General features: G+C 35.8%; 1 protein-coding gene across 3 annotated transcripts in view; it reads left to right on the top strand.

The window, feature by feature from the left end:
* abcf2a (ATP-binding cassette, sub-family F (GCN20), member 2a) overlaps positions 1–23227 on the top strand; it is a 48561-nt gene that overhangs the window by 14016 nt on the left and 11318 nt on the right. For all 3 annotated transcript variants that reach the window (XM_028803873.2, XM_028803874.2, XM_028803875.2), the window contains exons 7-13: positions 362–464; positions 946–1041; positions 7216–7335; positions 11524–11613; positions 13513–13623; positions 13899–13961; positions 18145–18273. In XM_028803873.2, the coding sequence (XP_028659706.1) occupies positions 362–464; positions 946–1041; positions 7216–7335; positions 11524–11613; positions 13513–13623; positions 13899–13961; positions 18145–18273 (712 nt within the window). The remainder of the gene's footprint in view (positions 1–361; positions 465–945; positions 1042–7215; positions 7336–11523; positions 11614–13512; positions 13624–13898; positions 13962–18144; positions 18274–23227) is intronic.

The following is a 23227-nucleotide window of genomic DNA, read 5'->3' as shown; positions in this document are numbered from 1 at the left end:
ATCTCTTCTATTATTGTTTCATTGACTGATTCTATCATTATTTGTTTCATGGACATGGAGACACTAAAGCAAATGTGAATTGCATAGTTATGAGGAAATCTGAAAGCTGTGGCACTAAAAAAGATAATCTTAAGCAGCTTTTACTGTACATCTTTAATTAATTGGTCCACATACTGAAAATGTGGTGGTGCACATATTTTATATACGTATATGTATAAAATATAGTAATGTTAATTGTCAATTTTTAAGGTTAAAGTGCAAGTGTTGATAAAATTCTTAAGATGTCTGATAAAAATGTGTTCTTTTTAAAGTTGTTTTTGAACCAGTCCTTATTAAGTGTTTTTTTTGTTTCTTTTTTCAGTTTTAAACGGATTCTAGTATTGATATCTCATTCACAAGATTTTTTGAATGGAGTTTGCACTAATATAATTCACTTGCACAACCGTAAATTAAAGTATTATACAGTAAGTATTCATTTATCTGGAAATCCTTTTACAGTGTACTGGTATGGTATTGTTTCTTTTACATTCCTGTCAGAGTACATGCCCTTAAGTAGCCCTGGTGCTAAGGATTATACTGACTGTCTTTATCCTTTTATGAACTATACATCTTGCTTGTGTTATGTTTTTTTATGTTGTGTAAAATTAAAATTATTTAAAATTTTTGTCCTTTTTAATATGCATGCTGATTTAATTCAGTTTAGTTGAAGGATTGTTCAAAATTACTTCTAGTTATTATTTGAAAAGTTTAAATTCTCCAGTGAAAAATAAATTTTCCAATGTAGCATGGGTGACTAGACTATATATATTGTATTATTGTATTGTATTAACTGCGTAATAGAACATGTTCTAGGCACATCCAATCGGTAAACTATTTAGTTTAAGTAAACTGATAAGCTGACCATACTTTGTTTGAATTTCAAGTCTTGTTTTAATTCTCTTCAAGGGTAATTATGATCAGTATGTGAAGACAAGGTTTGAATTAGAAGAAAATCAGATGAAACGCTACAACTGGGAACAAGATCAGATTGCCCATATGAAGGTAAAGTCTGATCTTTTTTTGAAGTTGAATATGAAAGTTACTATTTTTCAGCATTTTGCATTGAAATCCACATTTAACCTGTGATCACAAAGCAATATGACTCCACATGATAACGAATTGCCTGAACAATTAAAAACCCAAATTGTGTTCAGATGAAAAACAAAAAAATCCTTTGGATCATATGGGTTCCACTATATTTAGCATGAAATGTGGAGGTGTGAGTGTTTAATATGAGGTTGCATGAGTGCAATAGGTGTAGAAAAGATATCTTTTATGGATGGTGCCCAAATAGTGAATGAAAAGATGACCTCTCAGTCTCGAGTTTGGCAGGAGAAGAATTTTCCAGCATGACAAGATCCCAAACACACTGCAAAAAGCACACAAGTCTTAAATTTGAAAAATAGAAAACTGTGATCTGGCCAAGTATGTCCTATAACTTCAATCCAATAGAACATCTTTGAAGTATTTTAAGAAGGTAGAGTAACAAAACCCCTTCAGCAAGAAGCAGCTGGAAAGGATCCTATTTTTACATTCGAAGGTGCTTCCAACAAGCTGAGCTGTTTAAGACTTAGTCACCCAGTCATTAGTACCAGACTGAAAGTATGAAGATGGTGGTGCTGATTCTTCACCTTTCTAGGGAGTGCAGCTGCTTGGGATATTGATGGCTCTTATATTTGAATAATGGTTGCCCAAGAACCACTAGTATTTTCGTTTTTTTTTAATTGCTGCTGGTGTTTGTTTTGTGTTGGCTGCTGCAGTGTTACACTAGTAATAAAGTATACAGAAAAGCATGTACTAGTAGCGCCCACCATCGTTAATATATTTGAATATATTCTTATTTTTATGAATATTCAAGCATTCTCTTTTGGCTAATTTGACAGCCCTGCTCTGTTTAAAATTATTGTCATAAACTGTAATCAACAATATGATGGTTTTTAGTTAGTTTTTAATTGGGAAGTACGTGTTTTATCTAAATGTAAATTTTTTTATGGGTGGAGGAATAATGCTACTTTTAAATTCTCCATTAATACAGGATTAAGTAAACATACAGCAGATTTTTTCCATTTTACAAATTTTGTGTTTTTTGTCTTCTTTTTTTCAAAGTGAATTGATTTTCAAGGTCTACAATTTGTGATGCAACACCTTTACACACTGATATTTTCATATGTATTTCCAATCAGGGTTTTTTATTTCAATGGAATATTCTATCCAACAATTGTCTACTTTTTAATATATTACCCCATTTAATTTGTAGTGAAGGCCAAAAAATATTTTAATCTCATGTTTTCATGCAGAGCGAGAGATAAGTTTGATAGAATGGACCATAATGGCAACCCATTCTGTTCTGATAAAAAATATGAAAAAGTCCATGGAAAAAATAATAGTGTCTGCTATCCAGTCAAATACCTAAAATGTGCAAAATGCTTTGATTTTCTACCGAAATATTAATACTTCAAGAAAAATTGGCATAGAAGTTAAACTGGAAAGATGCATTCCCATAATTTTGTGCTTCTGAATTGACAACTTTCATCTTTCGCTCAATCACTGGTCAAAAGTCCTATCTTTTTGGATAATGTGCAGGTGGATTATGAACACAAGTAACTTGAATTCTTTTCTTTTTAAAATGATTGTTTTTTGTTTTTGTTTTTTTTTTTATATTGTTTGCCATTGGAACGAACTGGTCGCCATCACAATCCATTAATCATAAACTATTTTCTCTTGTTCTATATGAAAACATCACAATAGAATTTACTGACCATCAGTACAAACTGCATAATATAAGTAACATATTAAAACAACATTTTTGGGTGGAGAATTACTTAATTTGCAAAGTAAACGTGTTAGGTATGTATCCTGATAATTTTAAATATAATACTTTTCAAATGCTGTTTATGGCTGAGATGATTTATTTTGTATTTGTTTTCAAAATTTTATTTGACATGAGGTAAAAAGTCAGTATAGTAACCTCATTTCTAATCTGTTTCACACCAACACCACCAAAGACTTGCGTGTAATGTTTAGCAGTAAGCAGCTTAAGTGAACTAATAAATAATAGCCATGGCTTTAAATAATTAAATTAAATTAAAATAAAAAATTGTAAACAATGTTTATTGGTGACAGGTTCAATTATAGACTTTTTTGTTAATACAAATGCATTCCACCATACTTTTAATGTACTTCTACATTTGTAGCCAAATTAAATCTTGCATGCTTTATTTTAAACTAGTCATTTAGCCCGTTACAATAACGGGCGCTGGAACAGTAGTGCATAAACATTAGTAGGAACAGTCTATATTAAATGGCAAGGGACTTTGACCTCATTCTTTTTCATTTTTTCATTCATTTTCTTTCTTTCAGCCTTTTTTTGTTGATGTTTACTTGCTGAGCTGACCGTTCTTCGTGGGCTGCCGCCGTGTATTGTGTGTCTTTAATTTTCTGTGACAGTAATACTGTCTTGTACGGCTCTATTCAATAAGGGCGTGCACAAAAAGGCGAACTTCAAAAGGACGACCTCAATTGAGCGTGGCGAATAAAGACGTTCGTAGATAATTTAGTTCAGATGGTTCTGGAATATGTGAAGAGCACCAAAGGTGCAGATCTTTATTTACGCACACCTTTATTAGCTGCGCCCAATTGAGGTTGCCCTTTTGAGGCTCGCCTTTTTGTGCGCGCCCTTATTGAAGGATGCCTGTGTGCGCCCTTATTAAAGGATACTGGCTTGTACATCCGCTGGCTTGTACGTCCGTAATATACCTTTAATTTTCTCTGGCGGTAATACAGGCGTGCGCGTCGGTAATATGCCTTTAATCTCCTCTGACAGTAATACTGCCTTGTAAGTGGCTGTAATATGCGTCACTGTATTGTGTACCTTTAATTACCTCTCGCGATAATACTGGTTTGTATTTCCGTAAAACGCCTCTAACTTTCTCTGACAGTAATATCACGCATCGCACCGTGCCCCGCGCATACGCACTTCACCAGAAGACACCCACACACGGACACCTGGACGCACACAGGGATTATATATCTATATATATAATTCACTAAGCCAGGAAACAAGTAGCCGACCATGGAAAGCACGCCGGAAGGGGCGTGGATTCACTAAACCGCCGACAAGTAAGACGCCAATGGCGCACGCAGGAAGGAGCCACGCCCACCAACTCTTAGACCATTGGATACGACGAAAAAATCAGTCACGCCCACCAACTCGGACGCGACGCCTCGAAAAACATGCCGTCATTTCTGTTTGTCTGTGCCACATTCCACTTGCAGCTCTGAGCTACATTGACTTTTCATTAGTCAACCTCAGTGGAATATTGGTTCACACAGAGGCAGCGCGAGAGAGAGAGCCACACACACACACACACACACACACATACCACAGGATCACCTGTGACATTGCCTTCACATTGTTTTCCTTTTATTTATAATCCTGTTGAGCACATCAGACACCCAGGCAAACAACACTGAATAATCAATAGCTCCAACTACTTTGCCCGCCCCCACTCCTCACCTGAGTCGGTTTCGTCTCTATTCAGCAGTGTTTGCCAAACTCGGTCCTGGTGAACCCCTGTGGCTGCAGGGTTTTGTTCCAACCAGATTCCTAATCATTAATGCCGGTGAAACTCATCCGGGATAAGTCGGTTTTTCAAACGCAGCCGTGTAGCAGATTAGTCTAGCAAGATGTAATAATCCCAGATGAATGCGTGGCCTCGCGCTGAGTGAAAAGCCAATATATATTGAGTCTACAAAACATGATCACCAAGTCTTTGATAAAAGAACGGGCGCATTTTTTTTCACACAAGCTGAGTGGGTGGGTGTTAGTTAGTTAATTAGCAACTGGAAGGATTAAAAAACATTGAAAAAGTGGCGCGGATTGGTTTGCAGCGTGTAAAACAGTTTGTTTGTCGCGGATAATTTCCTATCCACACAGGGACAAACCGGGAAGTGAACCCACAATGTTCCACAATGCACCGGGCCACATGTTCATTTTTTCCCCTGTGCTTAAAGGACATTAAAAAACTGTTTCTCAACTGTGACTCCCGAACAACTCAGTACGCGAAAAGCGGCCAGAATCGCAAACAACAATGAAAACTCTACGTGACTCACAGGTAGTGATGTGCCGTTCTATACTAAGGTTTCGACACTGTGTCGAGCTTTCAAAGCACTGCAGATTTTAATACTTGATCGAATAATGACATCTGTGATTTAAGGATTTCACATTTTCTTTCTCAAATAATAATAATAATAATAATTAATAATTCTTTGCATTTATATAGCGCTTTTCTCATTACTCAAAGCGCTCAAATGTGCTTACCTATATCATGTCAAAGTACAGGGATAAACCTTTATTTTCTGTCTACTCCTTTTTAATTAAGACAGACCAAACAAAACATTTAAGGCTATTAAATGTGATCTCAAGAAAAGATCAAGGTTAATTATAATACTAATATTGAATGTGAGCTATGGAGCCGCTATACCACAGGAACACATTGCCTTCAAGCCTGCTCTCGCTCACTGTAACTTACTGGCTTTCTCTCTCTCTCCTCACTCGCTCACACACTGCACAGGGGAGAAATGCCCAAACCACGAGTCTACACTGTGAGTGTGATGATTATTTATTTAAAAATGGGCTTTTGAAGGGGAGCTGTGGACCCGCTATGCCACAGGATCACCTGTGACATTGCCTTCACATTGTTTTCCTTTTATTTATAATCCTGTTGAGCAGATCAGACACCCAGGCAAACAACACTGAATAATCAATAGCTCCAACTACTTTGCCCGCCCCCACTCCTCACCTGAGTCGGTTTCGTCTCTGTTCAGCAGTGTTTGCTAAACTCGGTCCTGGTGAACCCCTGTGGCTGCAGGGTTTTGTTCCAACCAGATTCCTAATCATTAATGCCGGTGAAACTCATCCGGGATAAGTCGGTTTTTCAAACGCAGCCATGTAGCAGATTAGTCTAGCAAGATGTAATAATCCCAGATGAATGCGCGCCCTCGCGCTGAGTGAAAAGCCAATATATATTGAGTCTACAAAACATGATCACCACGTCTTTGATAAAAGAACGGGCGCATTTTTTTCACACAAGCTGAGTGGGTGGGTGTTAGTTAGTTAATTAGCAACTCGAAGGATTAAAAAACATTGAAAAAGCAGCGCGGATTGGTTTGCAGCGTGTAAAACAGTTTGTTTGTCGCGTATAATTTGCTATCCACACAGGGACAAACCGGGAAATGAACCCACAATCTTCCACAATGCACCAGGCCACATGTTCATTTTTTCCCCTGTGCTTAAAAGACATTAAAAAACTGTTTCTCAACTGTGACTCCCAAACAACTCAGTACGCGAAAAGCGGCCAGAATCGCAAACAGTGTTGCGCCGTTCTATACTAAGGTTTCGACACTGTGTTTTTAATACTTGATCGAATAATGACATCTGTGATTTAAGGATTTCACATTTTCTTTCTCAAATGTCCTTACCTATATCATGGCAAAGTACAGGGATAAACCTTTATTTTCTGTCTACTCCGTTTTAATTAAGACAGACCAAACAAAACATTTAAGGCTATTAAATGTGATCTCAAGAAAAGATCAAGGTTAATTATAATACTAATAACGAGCGATTTATAATGATACAGTACAAAAGTAAATACTAATTGAAAGAGCCGGGAATGCATGAGGTGAGGCGTCTTATTTTGTTTAACTCTTGCTATCGTATAGTACATTCTGCCTGTCGGCATTAGTTATATTTATATTTTTTAGACATCAGACACTAGAAGCTGCTGACGAACCCTTCTCTTCGTTGTCAGTCTGTAGCTACGAAAAAATAAAAGCAATACGACTTTTAACAGACGTCATTGAAGTGTATCATAACTTTCTGTAACGTTAATGAAAATGGCCAGGAGGTGTCACGAGAGAGGCGAGTGTCAAATGCTTCGAAGCTTCAATACGATTTCCGACACAATTGCTTCAAACGTGTTGATGCTTCGCGAGGCTTCACCCCGCCCATCAACGTCCTTCCCCTCTCCTCCGGATTTTTCAAATGTTAATTTTTTCCCTGTGCTTAAAAATCATTAAAAAAGCGGCCTGATTATGTGGCGTATGGTACGCCGCGGGTTGGCTAGTATATAATAATTACTTAATTTGTTAATAATGTATATACGTTTTGGTTCACAGAATTACATTGCACGTTTTGGTCATGGATCTGCCAAGTTGGCCAGACAGGCACAGAGTAAAGAAAAGACACTGCAGAAAATGGTTGCCTCTGGTCTCACTGAAAGAGTAGTGAATGACAAGGTAAGGAAAGTTTACTATTAACCGAAGACCTTTAGGATTGTGGGAACAAAAGATCTGCTTTGTTAAAGAAATCTCAACTTGTGTTAGAAATAATAAAATTAAAAATGGGTTTTTTTAAATTACTGGTAAAGGCAACCGCTCGAAGGTCTGTGCTTTGTAAGCCTTATTTTACAAAATTGTACAGATAGCCCATATAATGTGTATATGTTCCTGGAAGCAACATGTTTAGTGAAATCTGGATTTACCAGTGGATACAGATTTCAGCATGGAGAGTTTATAGCTTTTAAACCTAATTTATTTGGCTGTCCAGATAATATTAAGAAATAAAGACCAGTGTACATGAAATTAAATGAAATACATACTTTTAAAGAAATGGTATAAATTGTTAAATAAAATCATATGGTTTTTCAGCTTGCTGTTCAAGCATGGTAGTGTCTAAAAACATGTTTATCCTGCTTCAGATCTCTTGTTCTTGGGTGTGCAACATTCACACTAAAATGTACTTTTTATAACTTAAAATTGCTTGTATTTCACACAGAATATAAGATTAGTTTGGGTTTTTGGCAGAAATGTTGCTGCATTTAATTTTTTAATTTAGCAACAAAATTGCTGTTGGGAATAACTTAATTCTATGTGGTGTTGTGGTTTTAAATATACTTTTCCTTATTTAGTAGCAGTGTTAATTTTTCTGTTTGTGGTTAATTAAATGGTACATGGACTTTTTCCTGAAAGCATACATTTTTTTTAAGGACCTTGGTTGGTAGATCTTTTAGTATAGTGGTACTACAACTGCTGCTTTTGGACTTAGTTAATACAGAACATTAGTACAGCTAGAGTTATATTGTTGATACACTGCAAAAACAAAAGCTTATAAACAACTAAATGTATTTTGCATTCTTTCTTTATTCTAAATATCTGCAAGACAATCAAAATATGGTCTGGTTAAAATGAGCAATGTCATGTGGCTCAGCGCATTTGCATATAGAAGTTAAAGTGATGATGATAAAATGGTGATTATCAATGAATGAAGTAGATATGGGCGTAACTGACTTGACACTTAGACATTAAGAGAGACAAAAATTAGAAACGGCAATTCAAGTCATTTCAGAATTTCATTATACAAGTGTAGTACACTGAGCCTGAACAAACAAGAGCAGATAACTTTTGAAAATATTATGGAGTTACTATATTAATAACAATTTTTTACTTTTTAGAAAGGAGCAGTTTAGGAACATGCATGTCTCAATTTCATTTTTGTTTTGTTTCTAGCTCTGTATTTCAGGTTCCAGCTAAGACTTGCATTGGTTTAAATTGTAAAGGGAGAAGAAACTCTTGTCTAATCTACTTTTTGAATTTTCACATTAATATTTTGTTACATAATTTTATTTCTACATCTTGAATTTAATTCCCAGTTGATCATGGTTCTGATTTTCTTCATCTCAAGTGAACGGAGTGTGTTAAAAGGTGGATGGTTTTGTTTGGGATGCTGCTATGAAATGATGTAAACAAAAGGCCGAATTGCAGTGCCTTTGCCCAGCAGTTTGTTCTTCGTGCATTGGCACAATGACAAAAACTGGACTGAAGCGTTTATCTGATCTACTTGCAGTGTACCCAAACTGTGCATGTGGTGTAGTTATTTGTTGTGTTAAATCTCCATCCTGTTTATTGTGGGAGTGGAAAAATTTGTTCGTTCATGATTTGTGAGATTAATCTTGAATGTGTTCATATTTTTAAAAAGTTTTTTTTTTTTTTCCATATTAACCATGGTTACAGAAAATAAAGGTTTAGGAATGCTATGCTATTGTGTCTGCTGATTTATTGTCTGATATCAGCAGAGATTACTTTATGATTAATTTGATAGCTCAACATTGTCTTAATATGTTTTATCCTTGTAGTTGTATTTCAAATATTATGAAACTGGCAAACCAAAATTTTACAACTTGGCAATATCTATATATATAATACATACATATATATATGTATATGTATATGTGTATATATATGTATATATGTATATGTGTATATATATATGTATATGTGTATATATATATGTATATGTGTATATATATATGTATATGTGTATATATATATGTATATGTGTATATATATATGTATATGTGTATATATATGTGTATATATATATGTATATGTGTATATATATGTGTATATATATATATGTATATGTGTATGTATATGTGTATATATATATATGTATATGTGTATGTATATGTGTATATATATATATGTATATGTGTATGTATATGTGTATATATATATATGTATATGTGTATGTATATGTGTATATATGTATGTATATGTATGTATATATATATATATATATATATATATATGTATGTATATATATGTATGTGTGTATATATGTATATATATAATGTATTAGTGCTGGGCGGTATACCGGTTCATACCGAAAACCGTTTTTTAATTTTTTTTTATGATATGGATTTTTCTTATACCGCAACACCGGTTTAAATTGCCTAAACGCCGTTCGGAACGTGGCGCAGCGGGAAACTGTTTAAATGGGGACCTTTTTCACTGCTACACCGCTAAACACAGATTTGTTGCACTAGGGCTCTTTTTCACTGCTACACCACCAAATAGTGGGCAGTAGCATTGGTATGCCGCGCGGTGAAAATGGACAGAGAGCATTCCGAAACTGAACTAAAGGTAAAGTTGAACATGTGATGAACAGAAGAACTTTTGCCGAAAAAAAGGAGTCACATCCGTCGCCTGAAGATACTTTAGTTTTAAAAGGTCAGATGTGTAAATACTGTTTCTATACTACTGGATAATACTGCAAGCCACGTTGTACTTGTTTTTGTACTTGCTAGTGTATGTTTTGCTTGTATTCATTCTGCGATGTGCTATCAACTCGTTCAGAGATGGGTGCAACTCTGAATAGATGGCATAATTAAACATGTATAACGAAGATATTTTTAAAGTTCTAAACACTCCGTCGGCTAAGTTAATAACTAGTTTTAATTTCACAAAGACGTTTATCGTGTGGTGATTGGTAATTATCGTGTGGTTTTGGTAGAGAGCAGGAATATCATGAAGTGAATGAATTCTGTGCGGTGATTCGTGCAGGCGCCTGCTCTTAGTGTGGAGGAAGTCAGTTTAAGAAGCGTAGTGATTAACGACTGGGTCGGGGAACACTTAACACAAAGTATTTGATGTGCTGCATTAACTTGTGACGGAGTTTGAGAAAATCTAGTAAATTAAACATTGATTTTAGGATGAAGTTTAGTTTACAACATTCTACTTTAATTATAAAATAAACTGAGAATAAAGTGGAAATGTCGACTTTAATCTTGACATAGTCAACATGTCGAATTTATTCTCGACATAGTTTTTTTTCTTCCGTGTCCATATTTTTTTTTTTTTCTTCAGAGTGGCCCTAATGCGCTTCCACAGGGCTATACCACAAACAGCATTATAAATGCAAGTTGCAGTTTTTATTATTTATGTAAATAGCTTAGCTTGAAGCATGGTCCATATTAATGCAGTTTGTTTGGTACAGTTGGTAAGATGTCATCACCAAGATTGCACTTGTTTTATTTTAATTTTAATTTGGTGAATACTGTGTAATGCACCTGGGCTTGAAACCTTGAAGTAATGGTGCAACTATCAGTAATACTATTATGTATTTTATTGTTATTATTTATTAGTTTAAATATTATGCAGTTTAATGATGGTAAAATTGTTTAAAAAGTCACTTTAACGTGTCAGTGGACAGAGATTGTTAACATTAACAAAAAGTGTAGTTGGTTTACAAAAAATATTTACTATTTATTCCTTTTCTAAGATGTGTTCAGTGCAATCCAACTTTTGACAAACACCTCTGGATATTTTACTAAGTCTAAATGCCTCTTTGGATGGTTGAAAATATGTTGTCGAAATCATAGTTTAAGCTTTTGCAAAATTTGTTCAATTAAAGGTTCTATATTTTGTCTGCATCTGTCATACAATGTGATTCCTTCTCTGTATATATGTGTGTATATATATATATATGTATATATATGTGTGTATATATATATATATATATATATAATAAGTTAATGTGACTGGTAGAACAGTGCAGCCTTTTACTGTTAAAAGTATATTTTCTGCTTTCTATGTGAAACGGAATAAAATTATCAGTAACCTCCCTCTGGGTGTTTTATTTTTCAGACACTGTCATTTTATTTTCCTCCCTGTGGGAAGATTCCTCCTCCAGTCATTATGGTTCAGAATGTTAGCTTTAAGTATTCTGCAGATGGGGTAAGATTTTTAATATGCATTATCCTGTGAATGAGAGCTGCTTTATTGTATTTTATCATGATATTAGTGGTTAGGTGGATACCCTTGTGTGATGGTGATCACAATCTCTAGAAAGTAAGCTCCCCAATAAATAATTTTATAGCAAACTAGGGTGCTTCGCCCCCTGTTTGCTTCACTCGCCTGTGCTAAGTGCCAGCCACTTTGCATCTCTGCCACTTGCATATGTGGATTTCACTGTCACCAAACAACATATCTTTTAATTCTCTCAGATACGCCTCTTCATTGGGGGGAAACAACACTAGTTCTCCCTGATGGCAACACGAATTAGACGATCTACAAATCTCACATTTAAAGTTTAAATTCGAACAATATATTCAATCTCTTTTTGCTGTTCCGTTATTTCACTGAGTAATTTCCATTTGTTTGCGCCTATGCGATCTTTACTATCATTTTTTGAGAGTTTCAAATTTTGTACTTTAATTATCTCTGTCCTGTTCTACATGTGTATCGAGACAATGTTTTTGAATCCTTTATGACGTTCTATTTTGTCATCTACTGTCTTTTATTTCTGGCCCCAGGCATGGTTAAATCTCTTGGCACAAGTCTCGTCTTGCCGGACTTGAAAGTCTCGTCTTGTCCCGGGATTTTTTTTATTATAATACAGATATAAGATTGTGAACATTGAATCTAAATGTAGTTTATAAATAGCATAAATTATGAGGTAGATTTTCAACATATTGACTGTATGCCTCTTTATTAGTTAAAGTGTAATTGATTGCCTTTTGCCAAAAGGCAAAAGTGTGCAATCATAAGAAAGATAAACTAAGCTGTTCAAGGATGAGCTTGATATTTTCCAAGTCAAAAGTTGTTTCCTCACAATAATAGTATATATTAATTTACCGCAACAGTTAATTAAACAGACCTGTATATATGCATAACCAGTTGTACCGGTTTGACTTGGACAGTCAAGAAATATCACAAGTAGAAAAATAACTTAACGCCTAATGATGCACCTTAATCATAATATCACAAATGGAGGCTCCACCAATCATGGTTAGTTCTTGTTCTATATGTGATAACTTTTGACTGTTCAAGTTGTACTGTGATGTGGTATACACGAATTGTGAAAAACAGTGACTTTTGGATGTGGTTAAAAAAATGCCTTTTAAATGCATATTTTTATAGTTTAAACCCTAAATACAGTATGCCCCCAAAGCACTTTAATTTTGTTGCAAACTCAGCTTAATACATTAATACATTACCTAAAAAATTACCTTAATACATTACCTAAAAACAGATTTGCTTCCTGTTCTCTCTATAGCACAGTATTGCCACGAAAAAAGCCATAAAAAGTTGTGGAGGATATTTGCGCTTTCCGCTAACAATGAATAGTTAGGTTCTAAGGAAAAATCCGTGAATGACCGAGTCCACAAACCCTGAACTGCGACTTCGCGGGGGTCTACTGTATATTCATTTGCAAGATGAAAATGTTTTCTAAACTGAAGCATTGTTACTTAAATTTTTTTTTTTTTTTTTTTTTATATAACATATATATATTGTGCCGGTTCTAGCAGTTTAGAATGGGATCCAAGGGGTGCTAATCCAAACGTAAAAATGTATTAAGCCCTTAAGCTTAATTGAAAACGTCCGTTTTCAGACATGTCACATCTTGAGATTCCATGCATATTGTAATCCAATCTATCCTAAACTTGACTTTTATGGGGGTGGTATCCTTTTAAGTGTGTTCATGGCTCCTTTGGTATTGGTTTTATTAAGACTGGTAATTTGAATCATGACCTTTTATGTAGTGTTTTGCAATATATGTAGGCATTTTCTAAAGAAATTAGGGTATTTTCATTAAATACATGAAGAATTTTATAACTATATATTGTTTTTTAGCCTTATATCTACAAGAATCTGGAATTTGGTATTGATTTAGACACACGAGTTGCTCTGGTGGGCCCAAATGGTGCTGGAAAGTCTACATTGCTCAAACTGCTAACTGGTGAGGTATGTGCTTCTATAGAGAAGTTATAAGATTGTACTAATGATTAGCAAAATGTTTTTACTCTATATCCACATTATAATAAGTTTATTGTATATAGTGCAATGACATTCTTACTTGCATGGCTGTAACACACTAGCAACATTAATTCAATAATGGTAGCAGGTTATTTCGTAACTTTTTTTTAATGTCCAGCATTTTCTTGAAAGAAATGTTATTAACAACTTTGTGTGATTAATTTTATTCCCACTAAGTTGATGTTTTAAATTTTTTTTGGCAGCTCCTTCCAACAGATGGCATGATCCGAAAGCATTCTCATGTAAAGATTGGACGATATCATCAGGTATATTAATATTTTATACGTTGTGCTAAAATTAATGCACACAGCTGATGGGAACTTGCATGCTACTTTTGTAGTGGTAAAAATCGGACTGCAGTGAATTTTCATTCCTTGGGTTAGTGCTTCTCACAAAAATCCTTGTACATGCTGAGTAATTAAACATGCATAGGGATACAACATTATATTCAATGCCATCTTTCATATTTAAAAGATTGACCTGCATTTTGCCTTATTATTAAAATAATAAGTATCCATTACTCAAATGTAGGATAAAAGTGTAGGGTACTTGGATGCACATTTGTATTGTATGTGCCGTTTTAAAATACTTTCTTTTTTGTTGTAAAGCATTAAGTGTTTACGAGTTGTGCATTATTGCTTAAGAAACTTGGGTGGGAAAACTTGCCATTAATGATCATGACTGATCCCAACAAAAAGCAATGCAATGTAACATATTTATTCCTTTTATTCCAGCCCTAGCAGCCACAGGACCCTTCCATCCTAGCCAATGTTAATTTTGATATTACATTGTGGTTTAGTTTTAGTCTTACTATTCTGACAAAATTGCATTTTAGTTTTAGTCACATTTTAGTCAGTTAATTATTGTTAGTTTTAGTCAACAAAAAATAAATTTTAGTCAAGGTAAAAGTAAATTTTAGTTGACTAAAAGTAAATTAAACAGTCAAAATTAAATATTTTTTTTAACATGTGACTATGCACAGAATATACTGTACCTCTAAACTATTACACTAACAATGACACTAAGGAGCCAAACCACATGTAGTAATTATTGAACATATAATATAGAGTAGTTGTAGAAAGGATTTATTCAGATAGCTATTGGTCAGATAATGGCAGCTTTGGTCTGTCATTACAGTTTTCTGGCCTTCAGCATGCCTTAGTTGTTGTGCTGCTATAAGATTTTACCACAAAAGGCTGGACCAAGCAGCACACATTTAATTTCAGCATCAGGTTTATAAATAACGAGATCATCAGACTCTCTGGTTTATCTGACCATATGCACATTTTAAATTTATTCTCATTTTTTTTTTCTCCAGCAACTGAAAAATACTGTTTAACATAATGCTAAAAATAAAAATTACACATTATTATACAGTATGTGTATCATTGAATTGGTGAATTCTGAAATAATTTAGTATATTTACATTTAAACATAACCTTAAACGCTGTTTTTGTAACAAATAATTTTAAAATCTGGTTTTTCAGAATCACTCAGTTAGGTTTGCAGCATTTGGTATTGTAAGATTTATATTTACACCATTCATTAACTTTTTTTTTTTTTTTTTTTTTTTTTTTTTTTTAACAACTCACCAAAGGGTAACATTTAACAGATGAGTCATATTTTTTACATTTTACTACATTCGTCACATTTCAGGGGTTACACTAATAAACATTAGTTTGCCCTCAAAAACCAAACAAATAGCACAAATTTAGTGTCTGCAGATTCATATTCAGCAATGAAGCAATATTGTTTTGCTGTACTGTATGTGTACATATTATATTGGAAAATGTGCTTCAAGGACTGAAATTCTACATACATGTTATATTGGAATTAACAATGGAGCATTTAATTTCATCAATGACGTAGATAAGCCAAACAGCCACTTTGTTTGAAACTTGCCTTGATTTTTAATCGCTACGACTGTTGTCATAACTGCCACTGCCTGTAATGTATAAGTGAATGGGTGCGAGGTGGTTTCACCCCAACCCTGGACTGTATCCACCAGTTACAAAATGGACGAATGCCCGAATGAACAGGAGTTAGATGTGCTCAATACAACCAAACAACGATAGTGAAGCTTCCGTTCCTTTATGGGGACTGTTAGGACACTGTTTTAAAAGCCATTAATCCCTCTGTCATTTCATCTGCTGTAACAAATGACATTTCAAGCTAAACGGTTACAACTCAAATCTGAGGCAGAGCGCATTTGATTGTGCTCTCAAAGCTGCACAAATCTGTTTCCTAAGTAACTTGTAAAGGGATAAAACTAGCAATAACAAAATCTTGTATATCTCTGTGTGTTTTTTAAATTTTATTTTTCATTAATAAGCACATTTTTCCCAGTCACACTTGGTGCATAAGTATTAACTGGGTCAACTAGAGCCAGTGGCAAAAGTATTGGAGTTGGGCAGGTCTCCTCCTAGATAACGTTGCCCACCTTGGCATGAATCTTAGGATGACTTGCCTCTAGATGACTCTTCAGGTTTGTGGTGTTCTTTCCTGTGAGCTTCATTCCACGTGGCTTGCGCTGAGTTTTATTTTCGTCAGCATTGTAATTAAAGTTGGTCCATATGGTTGACCGCTTTTTTTTTTCCCTCCCCAAGAATCACGTTGGCCAACATAACAGTGCAGAGTGGAGTAGGATTCTAGCTGACCAGACGATTTCCTGATGGTGCCCAATTACAAGTGTACATAAAATATTTTAAATTGCACCACTCCATTCATGTTTGTTATTTTTTGTGTAATGTCACATGTAATAGAGATGTACAAAGTCCTTCACATCACTCGCTGTCCTGTTGTCCATCTGTAACATATTTGTTTTGTTTAGTTTTCGTCAACAATGATTTTAAAAGCATTTGTCTTAGTTTTCATCATTAAAAGTGCATTAACTGAGGTTAATGTATCCGAGATGCTGTGCTGGGATAGTACACCTCACTAACAGGAAGCTGTAAAGTGAGAGCGTACCTATTAAATTTAGGATCTCGCATTACTCCATCGCTTTTGCAATGTTACATACTTTATCTTGGAGTGGTACGTCAGTTTTCTCTTTGGATATTTTCCATGTTTTGAAAAAAATATTTTAAATACAACAGAGAGTTAAGTGCCAGTGTGTGATCCTGAGCATTCTTTGGTTGGACAAGATTGCTCCCTGTATTTGAAAACTGTGGACAATCCACTGAGCAGTTAAAACTAAGTATGTTCATGGCATTTGTATCAGATGCTCATATATCAGTGGTAAAGCTTATGGCTGTGACATTGTCTGCAAGACGTTTGTGCATGTGACTAGCAACTATTTCAGAGAAATAACATTGTCTGGTTATTGTGTAATGAGGCTCTAGGTGCTCAAACAGCCTTCGAAATCTGATTTCCTCCATCACAGAAAGTGGCCAGTCACCCAGAGACATACGTTCCATAACCTTTTTAGTAATTGTTTTAGCCTTTCAACAGGCTGAGTGAGTGCGGTTTTTTTTTATTTTGTGTGTATTGGTGTAGGATACTCCTTTTTTGCTCTGAGGAATTTTGTGTATTTATCAAGGTGACACGTCTAAGTGTGTAATTAAGTTGGTGGTATTGACATTTCACACTTTTGGCTAATGTCTTGTGCAGAGGGACCAATAAGTGTTAGAAATGGCATGTTTTTACGTCACTGTCACTTGCTATGATAAAATTCCACACTGCAGACATTTTTGTGCATAAGTTTATCATCACCTTAATGTCTTGCTCATCTGGAGGATGATGAATGTGTCCATACATATTGGTTCAAATTACCAGTCATATCCGATGTCGATTAAAATTTTCTATATCGGTAGATAATGGATTAAAATATTACTCTAAAATCATTGTGCACCCCTAATGTAAACATCCCTTGTTTTGTAAGAGTTTAGTTATGTTTATTGTGAAGTTTGTAGTCTGCTGCTTATGGAAGCCCATTAATACAGCAGGTAAAAGTAAAAAAAAAAAAAAAAAAATGTATGTATTCATGAACTGGTAAAACAGATAAGATTTTTTTACACTTCTCAAATTTGTTTTCAGTCTGTTAAAGTCAATCCGCAAATAGTAGTAAAACATGTTTGTGTGTGCCCCGTAAACTTTTAACTTATTATACTTAATTAATTCAGTGAATATGCTGCTTGAATAGAGTTCCCAAACTTTACATGCAGACACTTTGTTTAGTATGTTTTGGTTGCTGTTTGACTCTATGCCTTGCACTGCTAAGATCTACTGTAAATCAAAATGTATTTACTACTAGCATTAATCCAGATCAGATTTTGCATTCTGAGCACATTCCTTATTCTTAATCTTGTCTCTAAGAATACAGTACATCAGGTGTTTAAAGTTTTCTCACTATATAATTTGTCTAAATACTAAACTTAAAATTAGATACCAAACCTATTTCCATGTTGTAAACTATGCTTAACCTTTGTTATATTTTATGCATTCTTCTAGCATTTAACAGAACAACTGGATTTGGATTTGTCACCTCTTGACTACATGTTGAAATGTTATCCAGAGATCAAAGAGAAAGAAGAAATGAGGAAAATAATTGGTCGTTATGGACTTACTGGTAAACAGCAGGTATAAAGATAATTTATTGAAGTATGCTCTTGCCCTTCACTTTGCAGTATTGCTTGGGGTGTGTGGCGTTGCTAATAAAGACTTGTACTGAATAGGGCTATAATGGTACTGTATTTTTACGAAACAGTCACTGTATGGATTTTGTGGTTCACTACGTGCTGTTGTAAGAAGAAAATCTGATGAATGTGCGATGATTAACGTAATATGGAAGAGTATTTCAAGTGTGGGTTTCACACAGAATCCTTAAACTGTAAGCCGTTAGCTGAATGGTATTTCATGAAATCAGTCGCACTTTGGCGAGTGTAAACACCACAGAGGAGTTGGAAGATCCACCTCCTTCTTTTAAATCAGCTGTGTGGGAACATTTAGGGATCCCAGTGAATTACAATAGCAATGGAGAGTGAGAGGATGAGGATGGTGTGTTGGTGTTGTTCGCCACTTGTAGGGTATGTGTAAACAAACACATCAAACTTGCAAATGTATGTTTGACAGTATCACCCAGATGTTCCTGTCACTGGAGCTAGGCAAAATAAAATACAGGAGTTCAACTACTAATCCCGTTGTTTTTAAATAGCCTTTAGATGCAAGAGAGACAAAAAAAATTACAGAAGCAATTGCCATTATTATTTCATCAGTTATGTGGCTATATGCAGTGGTAGAAGACCCCGGCATCAAGTATTAAAAGTGCTTGACCCTTGTTACAACATTCCATCCGTTTTGTACATAAGCCAACCAGTAGTCACTGCATTTTACCGGCATACACGAGCAGTGATCGAACATGAGTTGTCCACTACACCTGCACTAGTGGTAACCCTCTTTGCCTGGTGGAAGGCACATGAGTCAGTTTAACTTATTCTAGCCATGATGGCAAAATTTCTGGCTATACCTACCTCAGTCCCCAGTGAGAAGGTTTTCTCGACGGCAGGTGACGTAGTTGCTGCCAACTGATCTGCCCTAATTACTGACAATGTAGACAAAGTAATTTTTTTTTTTTTTTTTTTTTTTTAAGAAAAACTTGAGCACCATTCAGAGGTGCATAATAAACTGATACAGTAATCCATCACAAAGTTAATCACAAATGTGATTCATTGCTCTTAAAGGCACAGGCATTTGTGTTATTCAGCTCTGTATTGCTGTTTATTTTGTAATATTTTCATAACACAAGAAATGCTTTTCAGTGTACGTTCAGTGTGAGTTTGTCTGCTGTTTACAATGTGTAATACATGGAATTATTTTAGTTCTTTATTTTTATAAAGAAGTAACCAAAGTTGCCAGTTGGCAAAATGATGCCCGACTGTACCTACTATCTCAGTATTTCTCCCTGAAAGCATGAGATTAAACATTTTTTTCTCCTCTACCACTACAGACTTCATGGATTAAGTAGCATCTAAAAAATATTAGTTTTTGGTGGAGTGTTGTGAATAGCTGACTCTTGAAACGTATTCCATGCAGTGGTATCTTCACAGATGGTGAAACAAGGTAGTTGTTGAGCTGTCTTTAATGGCAACAGATGTCCAGATTAAATTTGCAGATGGCCTTCTTTTAAGCAACATCCAACTTTTCAAAGCCAAACCACCTCCATGCAAGTGAGAATAATCCACTTCTAGCAATTAAATCTGATGATTGCAAGGCTGGTGGTGTCTGTATTTTGTCTCATGGTGCTATGTCCATTCATTTTTAACTGGTTTCCCTAGCTTAACTTGTGGAGGGGTGACCATTGGTGTAAAAATATACTCGTTTCCTGCATACCCTCTTCAACAATAGTCTCTCCTTCTAAGCTACATGTAGTCTCGCTGCCTCAAGATGTGTTTGGAGACTACTGTGAGTGAATTTCACTTAAAAGTGGTTTGGATCAATTAGCCTGCACGCCAGTTGGCATATTTCTAAACCAATCCTACACCTCATGAAGGCAGAGCTCAAAGTACAGTAGTTGTGGTGGTGATTTTGTACTATAGAGAGCAGAGGTGTGCTTGTTAATTTCATCAGAGAGCAAACTTTTGATTACTGAGCTGCTATGTTTGTGGACATATGAATTGCAAATTATGCATTCAACATAAACAATGTGCCACACCTTGTTAAAAACACACCAGAATCAATAAATCTATCTAACAACATCAGTAGGAGGATGCAGGAGACTGCATAGCATCCACTGTCTCTTGGCACATCTAAACAAATAACTTTAAGGAAGTTAACATTACTGTCTTATTAGGAAACGTAATCATGCTATGCCAGAATAGCTGCAGCATTTTAATGCAAAGTATATCCATAGACCACAATGCTTATCCGGACTGTCTTCACTGTTAAGACGTATGGTGATGTAGACAGAAGCGCTTCTGAATAAGGATGCTCTCACCGGCCAATTTTCACCTAAAAAAAAAAGTGATCGTTAAATATGTTCATCACAAAAAAAAGATACTGAGCCCCTGCTTTTCTAAGCTTTGTGGTGATTTGGTAGACTTTGATAGACTTTTTTTCTAGAATCCATATTACTAACCGAGAATGCTAAACCGGATGATGGACGCAGGCACATCCGGCAATGGGCCGTAGCTGCAAAAAGACGTACTGCGCAGGCGCAAAAAGAGTCCGCGAGAGTCGGCTGAGGAGCCGAGAAAGGCGGACAAAAGAGGGCGAGAGAGGCGGATGAGGGGCCGCGAGAGGCGGACAAGACCACAGAAAAAAGGAGTGAGCACAGGAAAAATGGAGAAATGAGGAAACGCAGGCAAAGCACGAAACACATTGCACACGAGACTAGACCCAAAAAAAAAAAAAAAAAAAAAGAGGCTCGCGCACAACGGCGAGGCACCCCCCCCCCCCCTACAGGCACCGGACGGGACACACACCAAGAGGGGGATTCAACAAGCCCATGGAACACAAAAAAAAGAACACAAAACCACCCCACAGACCCTACAAGCAAGGGACGGGACACACACAAACGGGGATTCAACAAGACACAGGAACACAAAAAGAAAGAAGACGCTCGCGCGACAACAATCCTCAACCCCCCCCCCCCCACACATCCATAAGAAGTGACACCCAAAGCCACATATTCTAAAGTGAACATCAACACCTTCACACTAGACGACATAGGTGTCAGCATTGGTGGATCTCCTTACAATAAAGCACTATTAACCGTTCAACTGCAGAAAAGGAAACATATTAACAGTGACTGCGATCCTCCTTATTACTTATCCATATTTCACATGCTGAGAAAGAAACAAGTCATGAGTACACGGTCACGGGTACAAAACGAAAAGGAAAGGATAACAGGAACAAACACACGAACACGAAAGAAACAACAAAATAGACGGCTATGCAGCATAGGTGGATCTCATTACAATAAGGCACTATTAACCGTTCAACTGCAGAAAAGGCTCCATATTAACAGTGAGTGCAATACTCCTTATTACTTATCCATATTTCTAAAAGAAAAAATGACTCGACTCCAAAAACGCAAAGCTCAACTAAAGCTTCTAACTACAACAACAACAACAACAACATTTATTTATATAGCACATTTTCATACAAAAAGTAGCTCAAAGTGCTTTACATAATGAAGAAAAGAAGAATAAAAGACAAAAAAGAAATTAAAATAAGACAACCTTAGTTAACATAATAAGGAGTAAGGTCCGATGGCCAGGGTGGACAGAAAAAACAAAAAAAAAACTCCAGAAAGCTGGAGAAAAAAATAAAATCTGTAGGGGTTCCAGGCCACGAGACCGCCCAGTCCCCTTTGGGCATTCTACCTAACATAAATGAAATAGTCCTCTTTGTAGTTAGGGTTCTCACGGAGTCACTTGATGCTGATGGTTATACAGACTTCTGGGTTTTAATCCATCCATCATTGTTGGAACATCATGGTGCTTTGGGTAGATGGTGGTGGCACAAGCCACCACCAATAGGACACCGGAAAAGGAAACAGAAGAGAGAGTAGGGGTTAGTACAAATTTTGAATGAATAGTTATTATAATGAATTGGATATACAGAGTGTCAGGATTAAATTACAGTGAAGTTATGAGAAGGCCATGTTAAAGTAATGTGTTTTCAGTAGTTTTTTAAAGTGCTCCACTGTATTAGCCTGGCGAATTCCTACTGGCAGGCTATTCCAGATTTTAGGTGCATAACAGCAGAAGGCCGCCTCACCACTTCTTTTAAGTTTTGCTCTTGGAATTCTAAGGAGACACTCAGTTGAGGATCTGAGGTTGCGATTTGGAATATAAGGTGTCAGACATTCCGATATATAAGACGGGGCGAGATTATTTAAAGCTTTATAAACCATAAGCAGAATTTTAAAGTCAATTCTGAATGACACAGGTAACCAGTGTAGTGACATCAAAACTGGAGAAATGTGTTCGGATTTTCTTTTCCTGGTAAGGATTCTAGCAGCTGCATTCTGCACTAACTGCAAACGATTGATGTCTTTTTTGGGGAGTCCTGAGAGGAGTGCATTACAGTAATCTAGCCGACTAAAGACAAACGCATGAACTAATTTCTCTGCATCTTTCGATGATATAAGAGGTCTAACTTTTGCTATGTTCCTTAGGTGAAAAAATGCTGTCCTAGTGATTTTATTAATATGCGATTTAAAATTCAGATTACAATCAACGGTTACCCCTAAGCTTTTTACCTCCGATTTGACTTTTAATCCTAATGCATCCAGTTTATTTCTAATAGCCTCATTGTATCCATTATTGCCAATCACTAAGATTTCGGTTTTTTCTTTATTTAATTTGAGAAAGTTACTATTCATCCATTCTGAGATACAGGTTAGACATTGTGTTAGCGAATCAAGAGATTTGGGGTCATCAGGTGCTATTGATAAATACAGCTGTGTGTCATCAGCATAGCTGTGGTAGCTCACGTTATGTCCCGAGATAATCTGACCTAATGGAAGCATGTAGATGGAGAAGAGCAGCGGACCCAGGATAGAGCCTTGTGGAACACCATATAGAATATC

Source organism: Erpetoichthys calabaricus, chromosome 6 (genome assembly GCF_900747795.2).
Source record: "Erpetoichthys calabaricus chromosome 6, fErpCal1.3, whole genome shotgun sequence".
Taxonomy (NCBI): Eukaryota; Metazoa; Chordata; class Cladistia; order Polypteriformes; family Polypteridae; genus Erpetoichthys; species Erpetoichthys calabaricus.
This window is presented reverse-complemented; position numbering and strand designations above follow the sequence as displayed.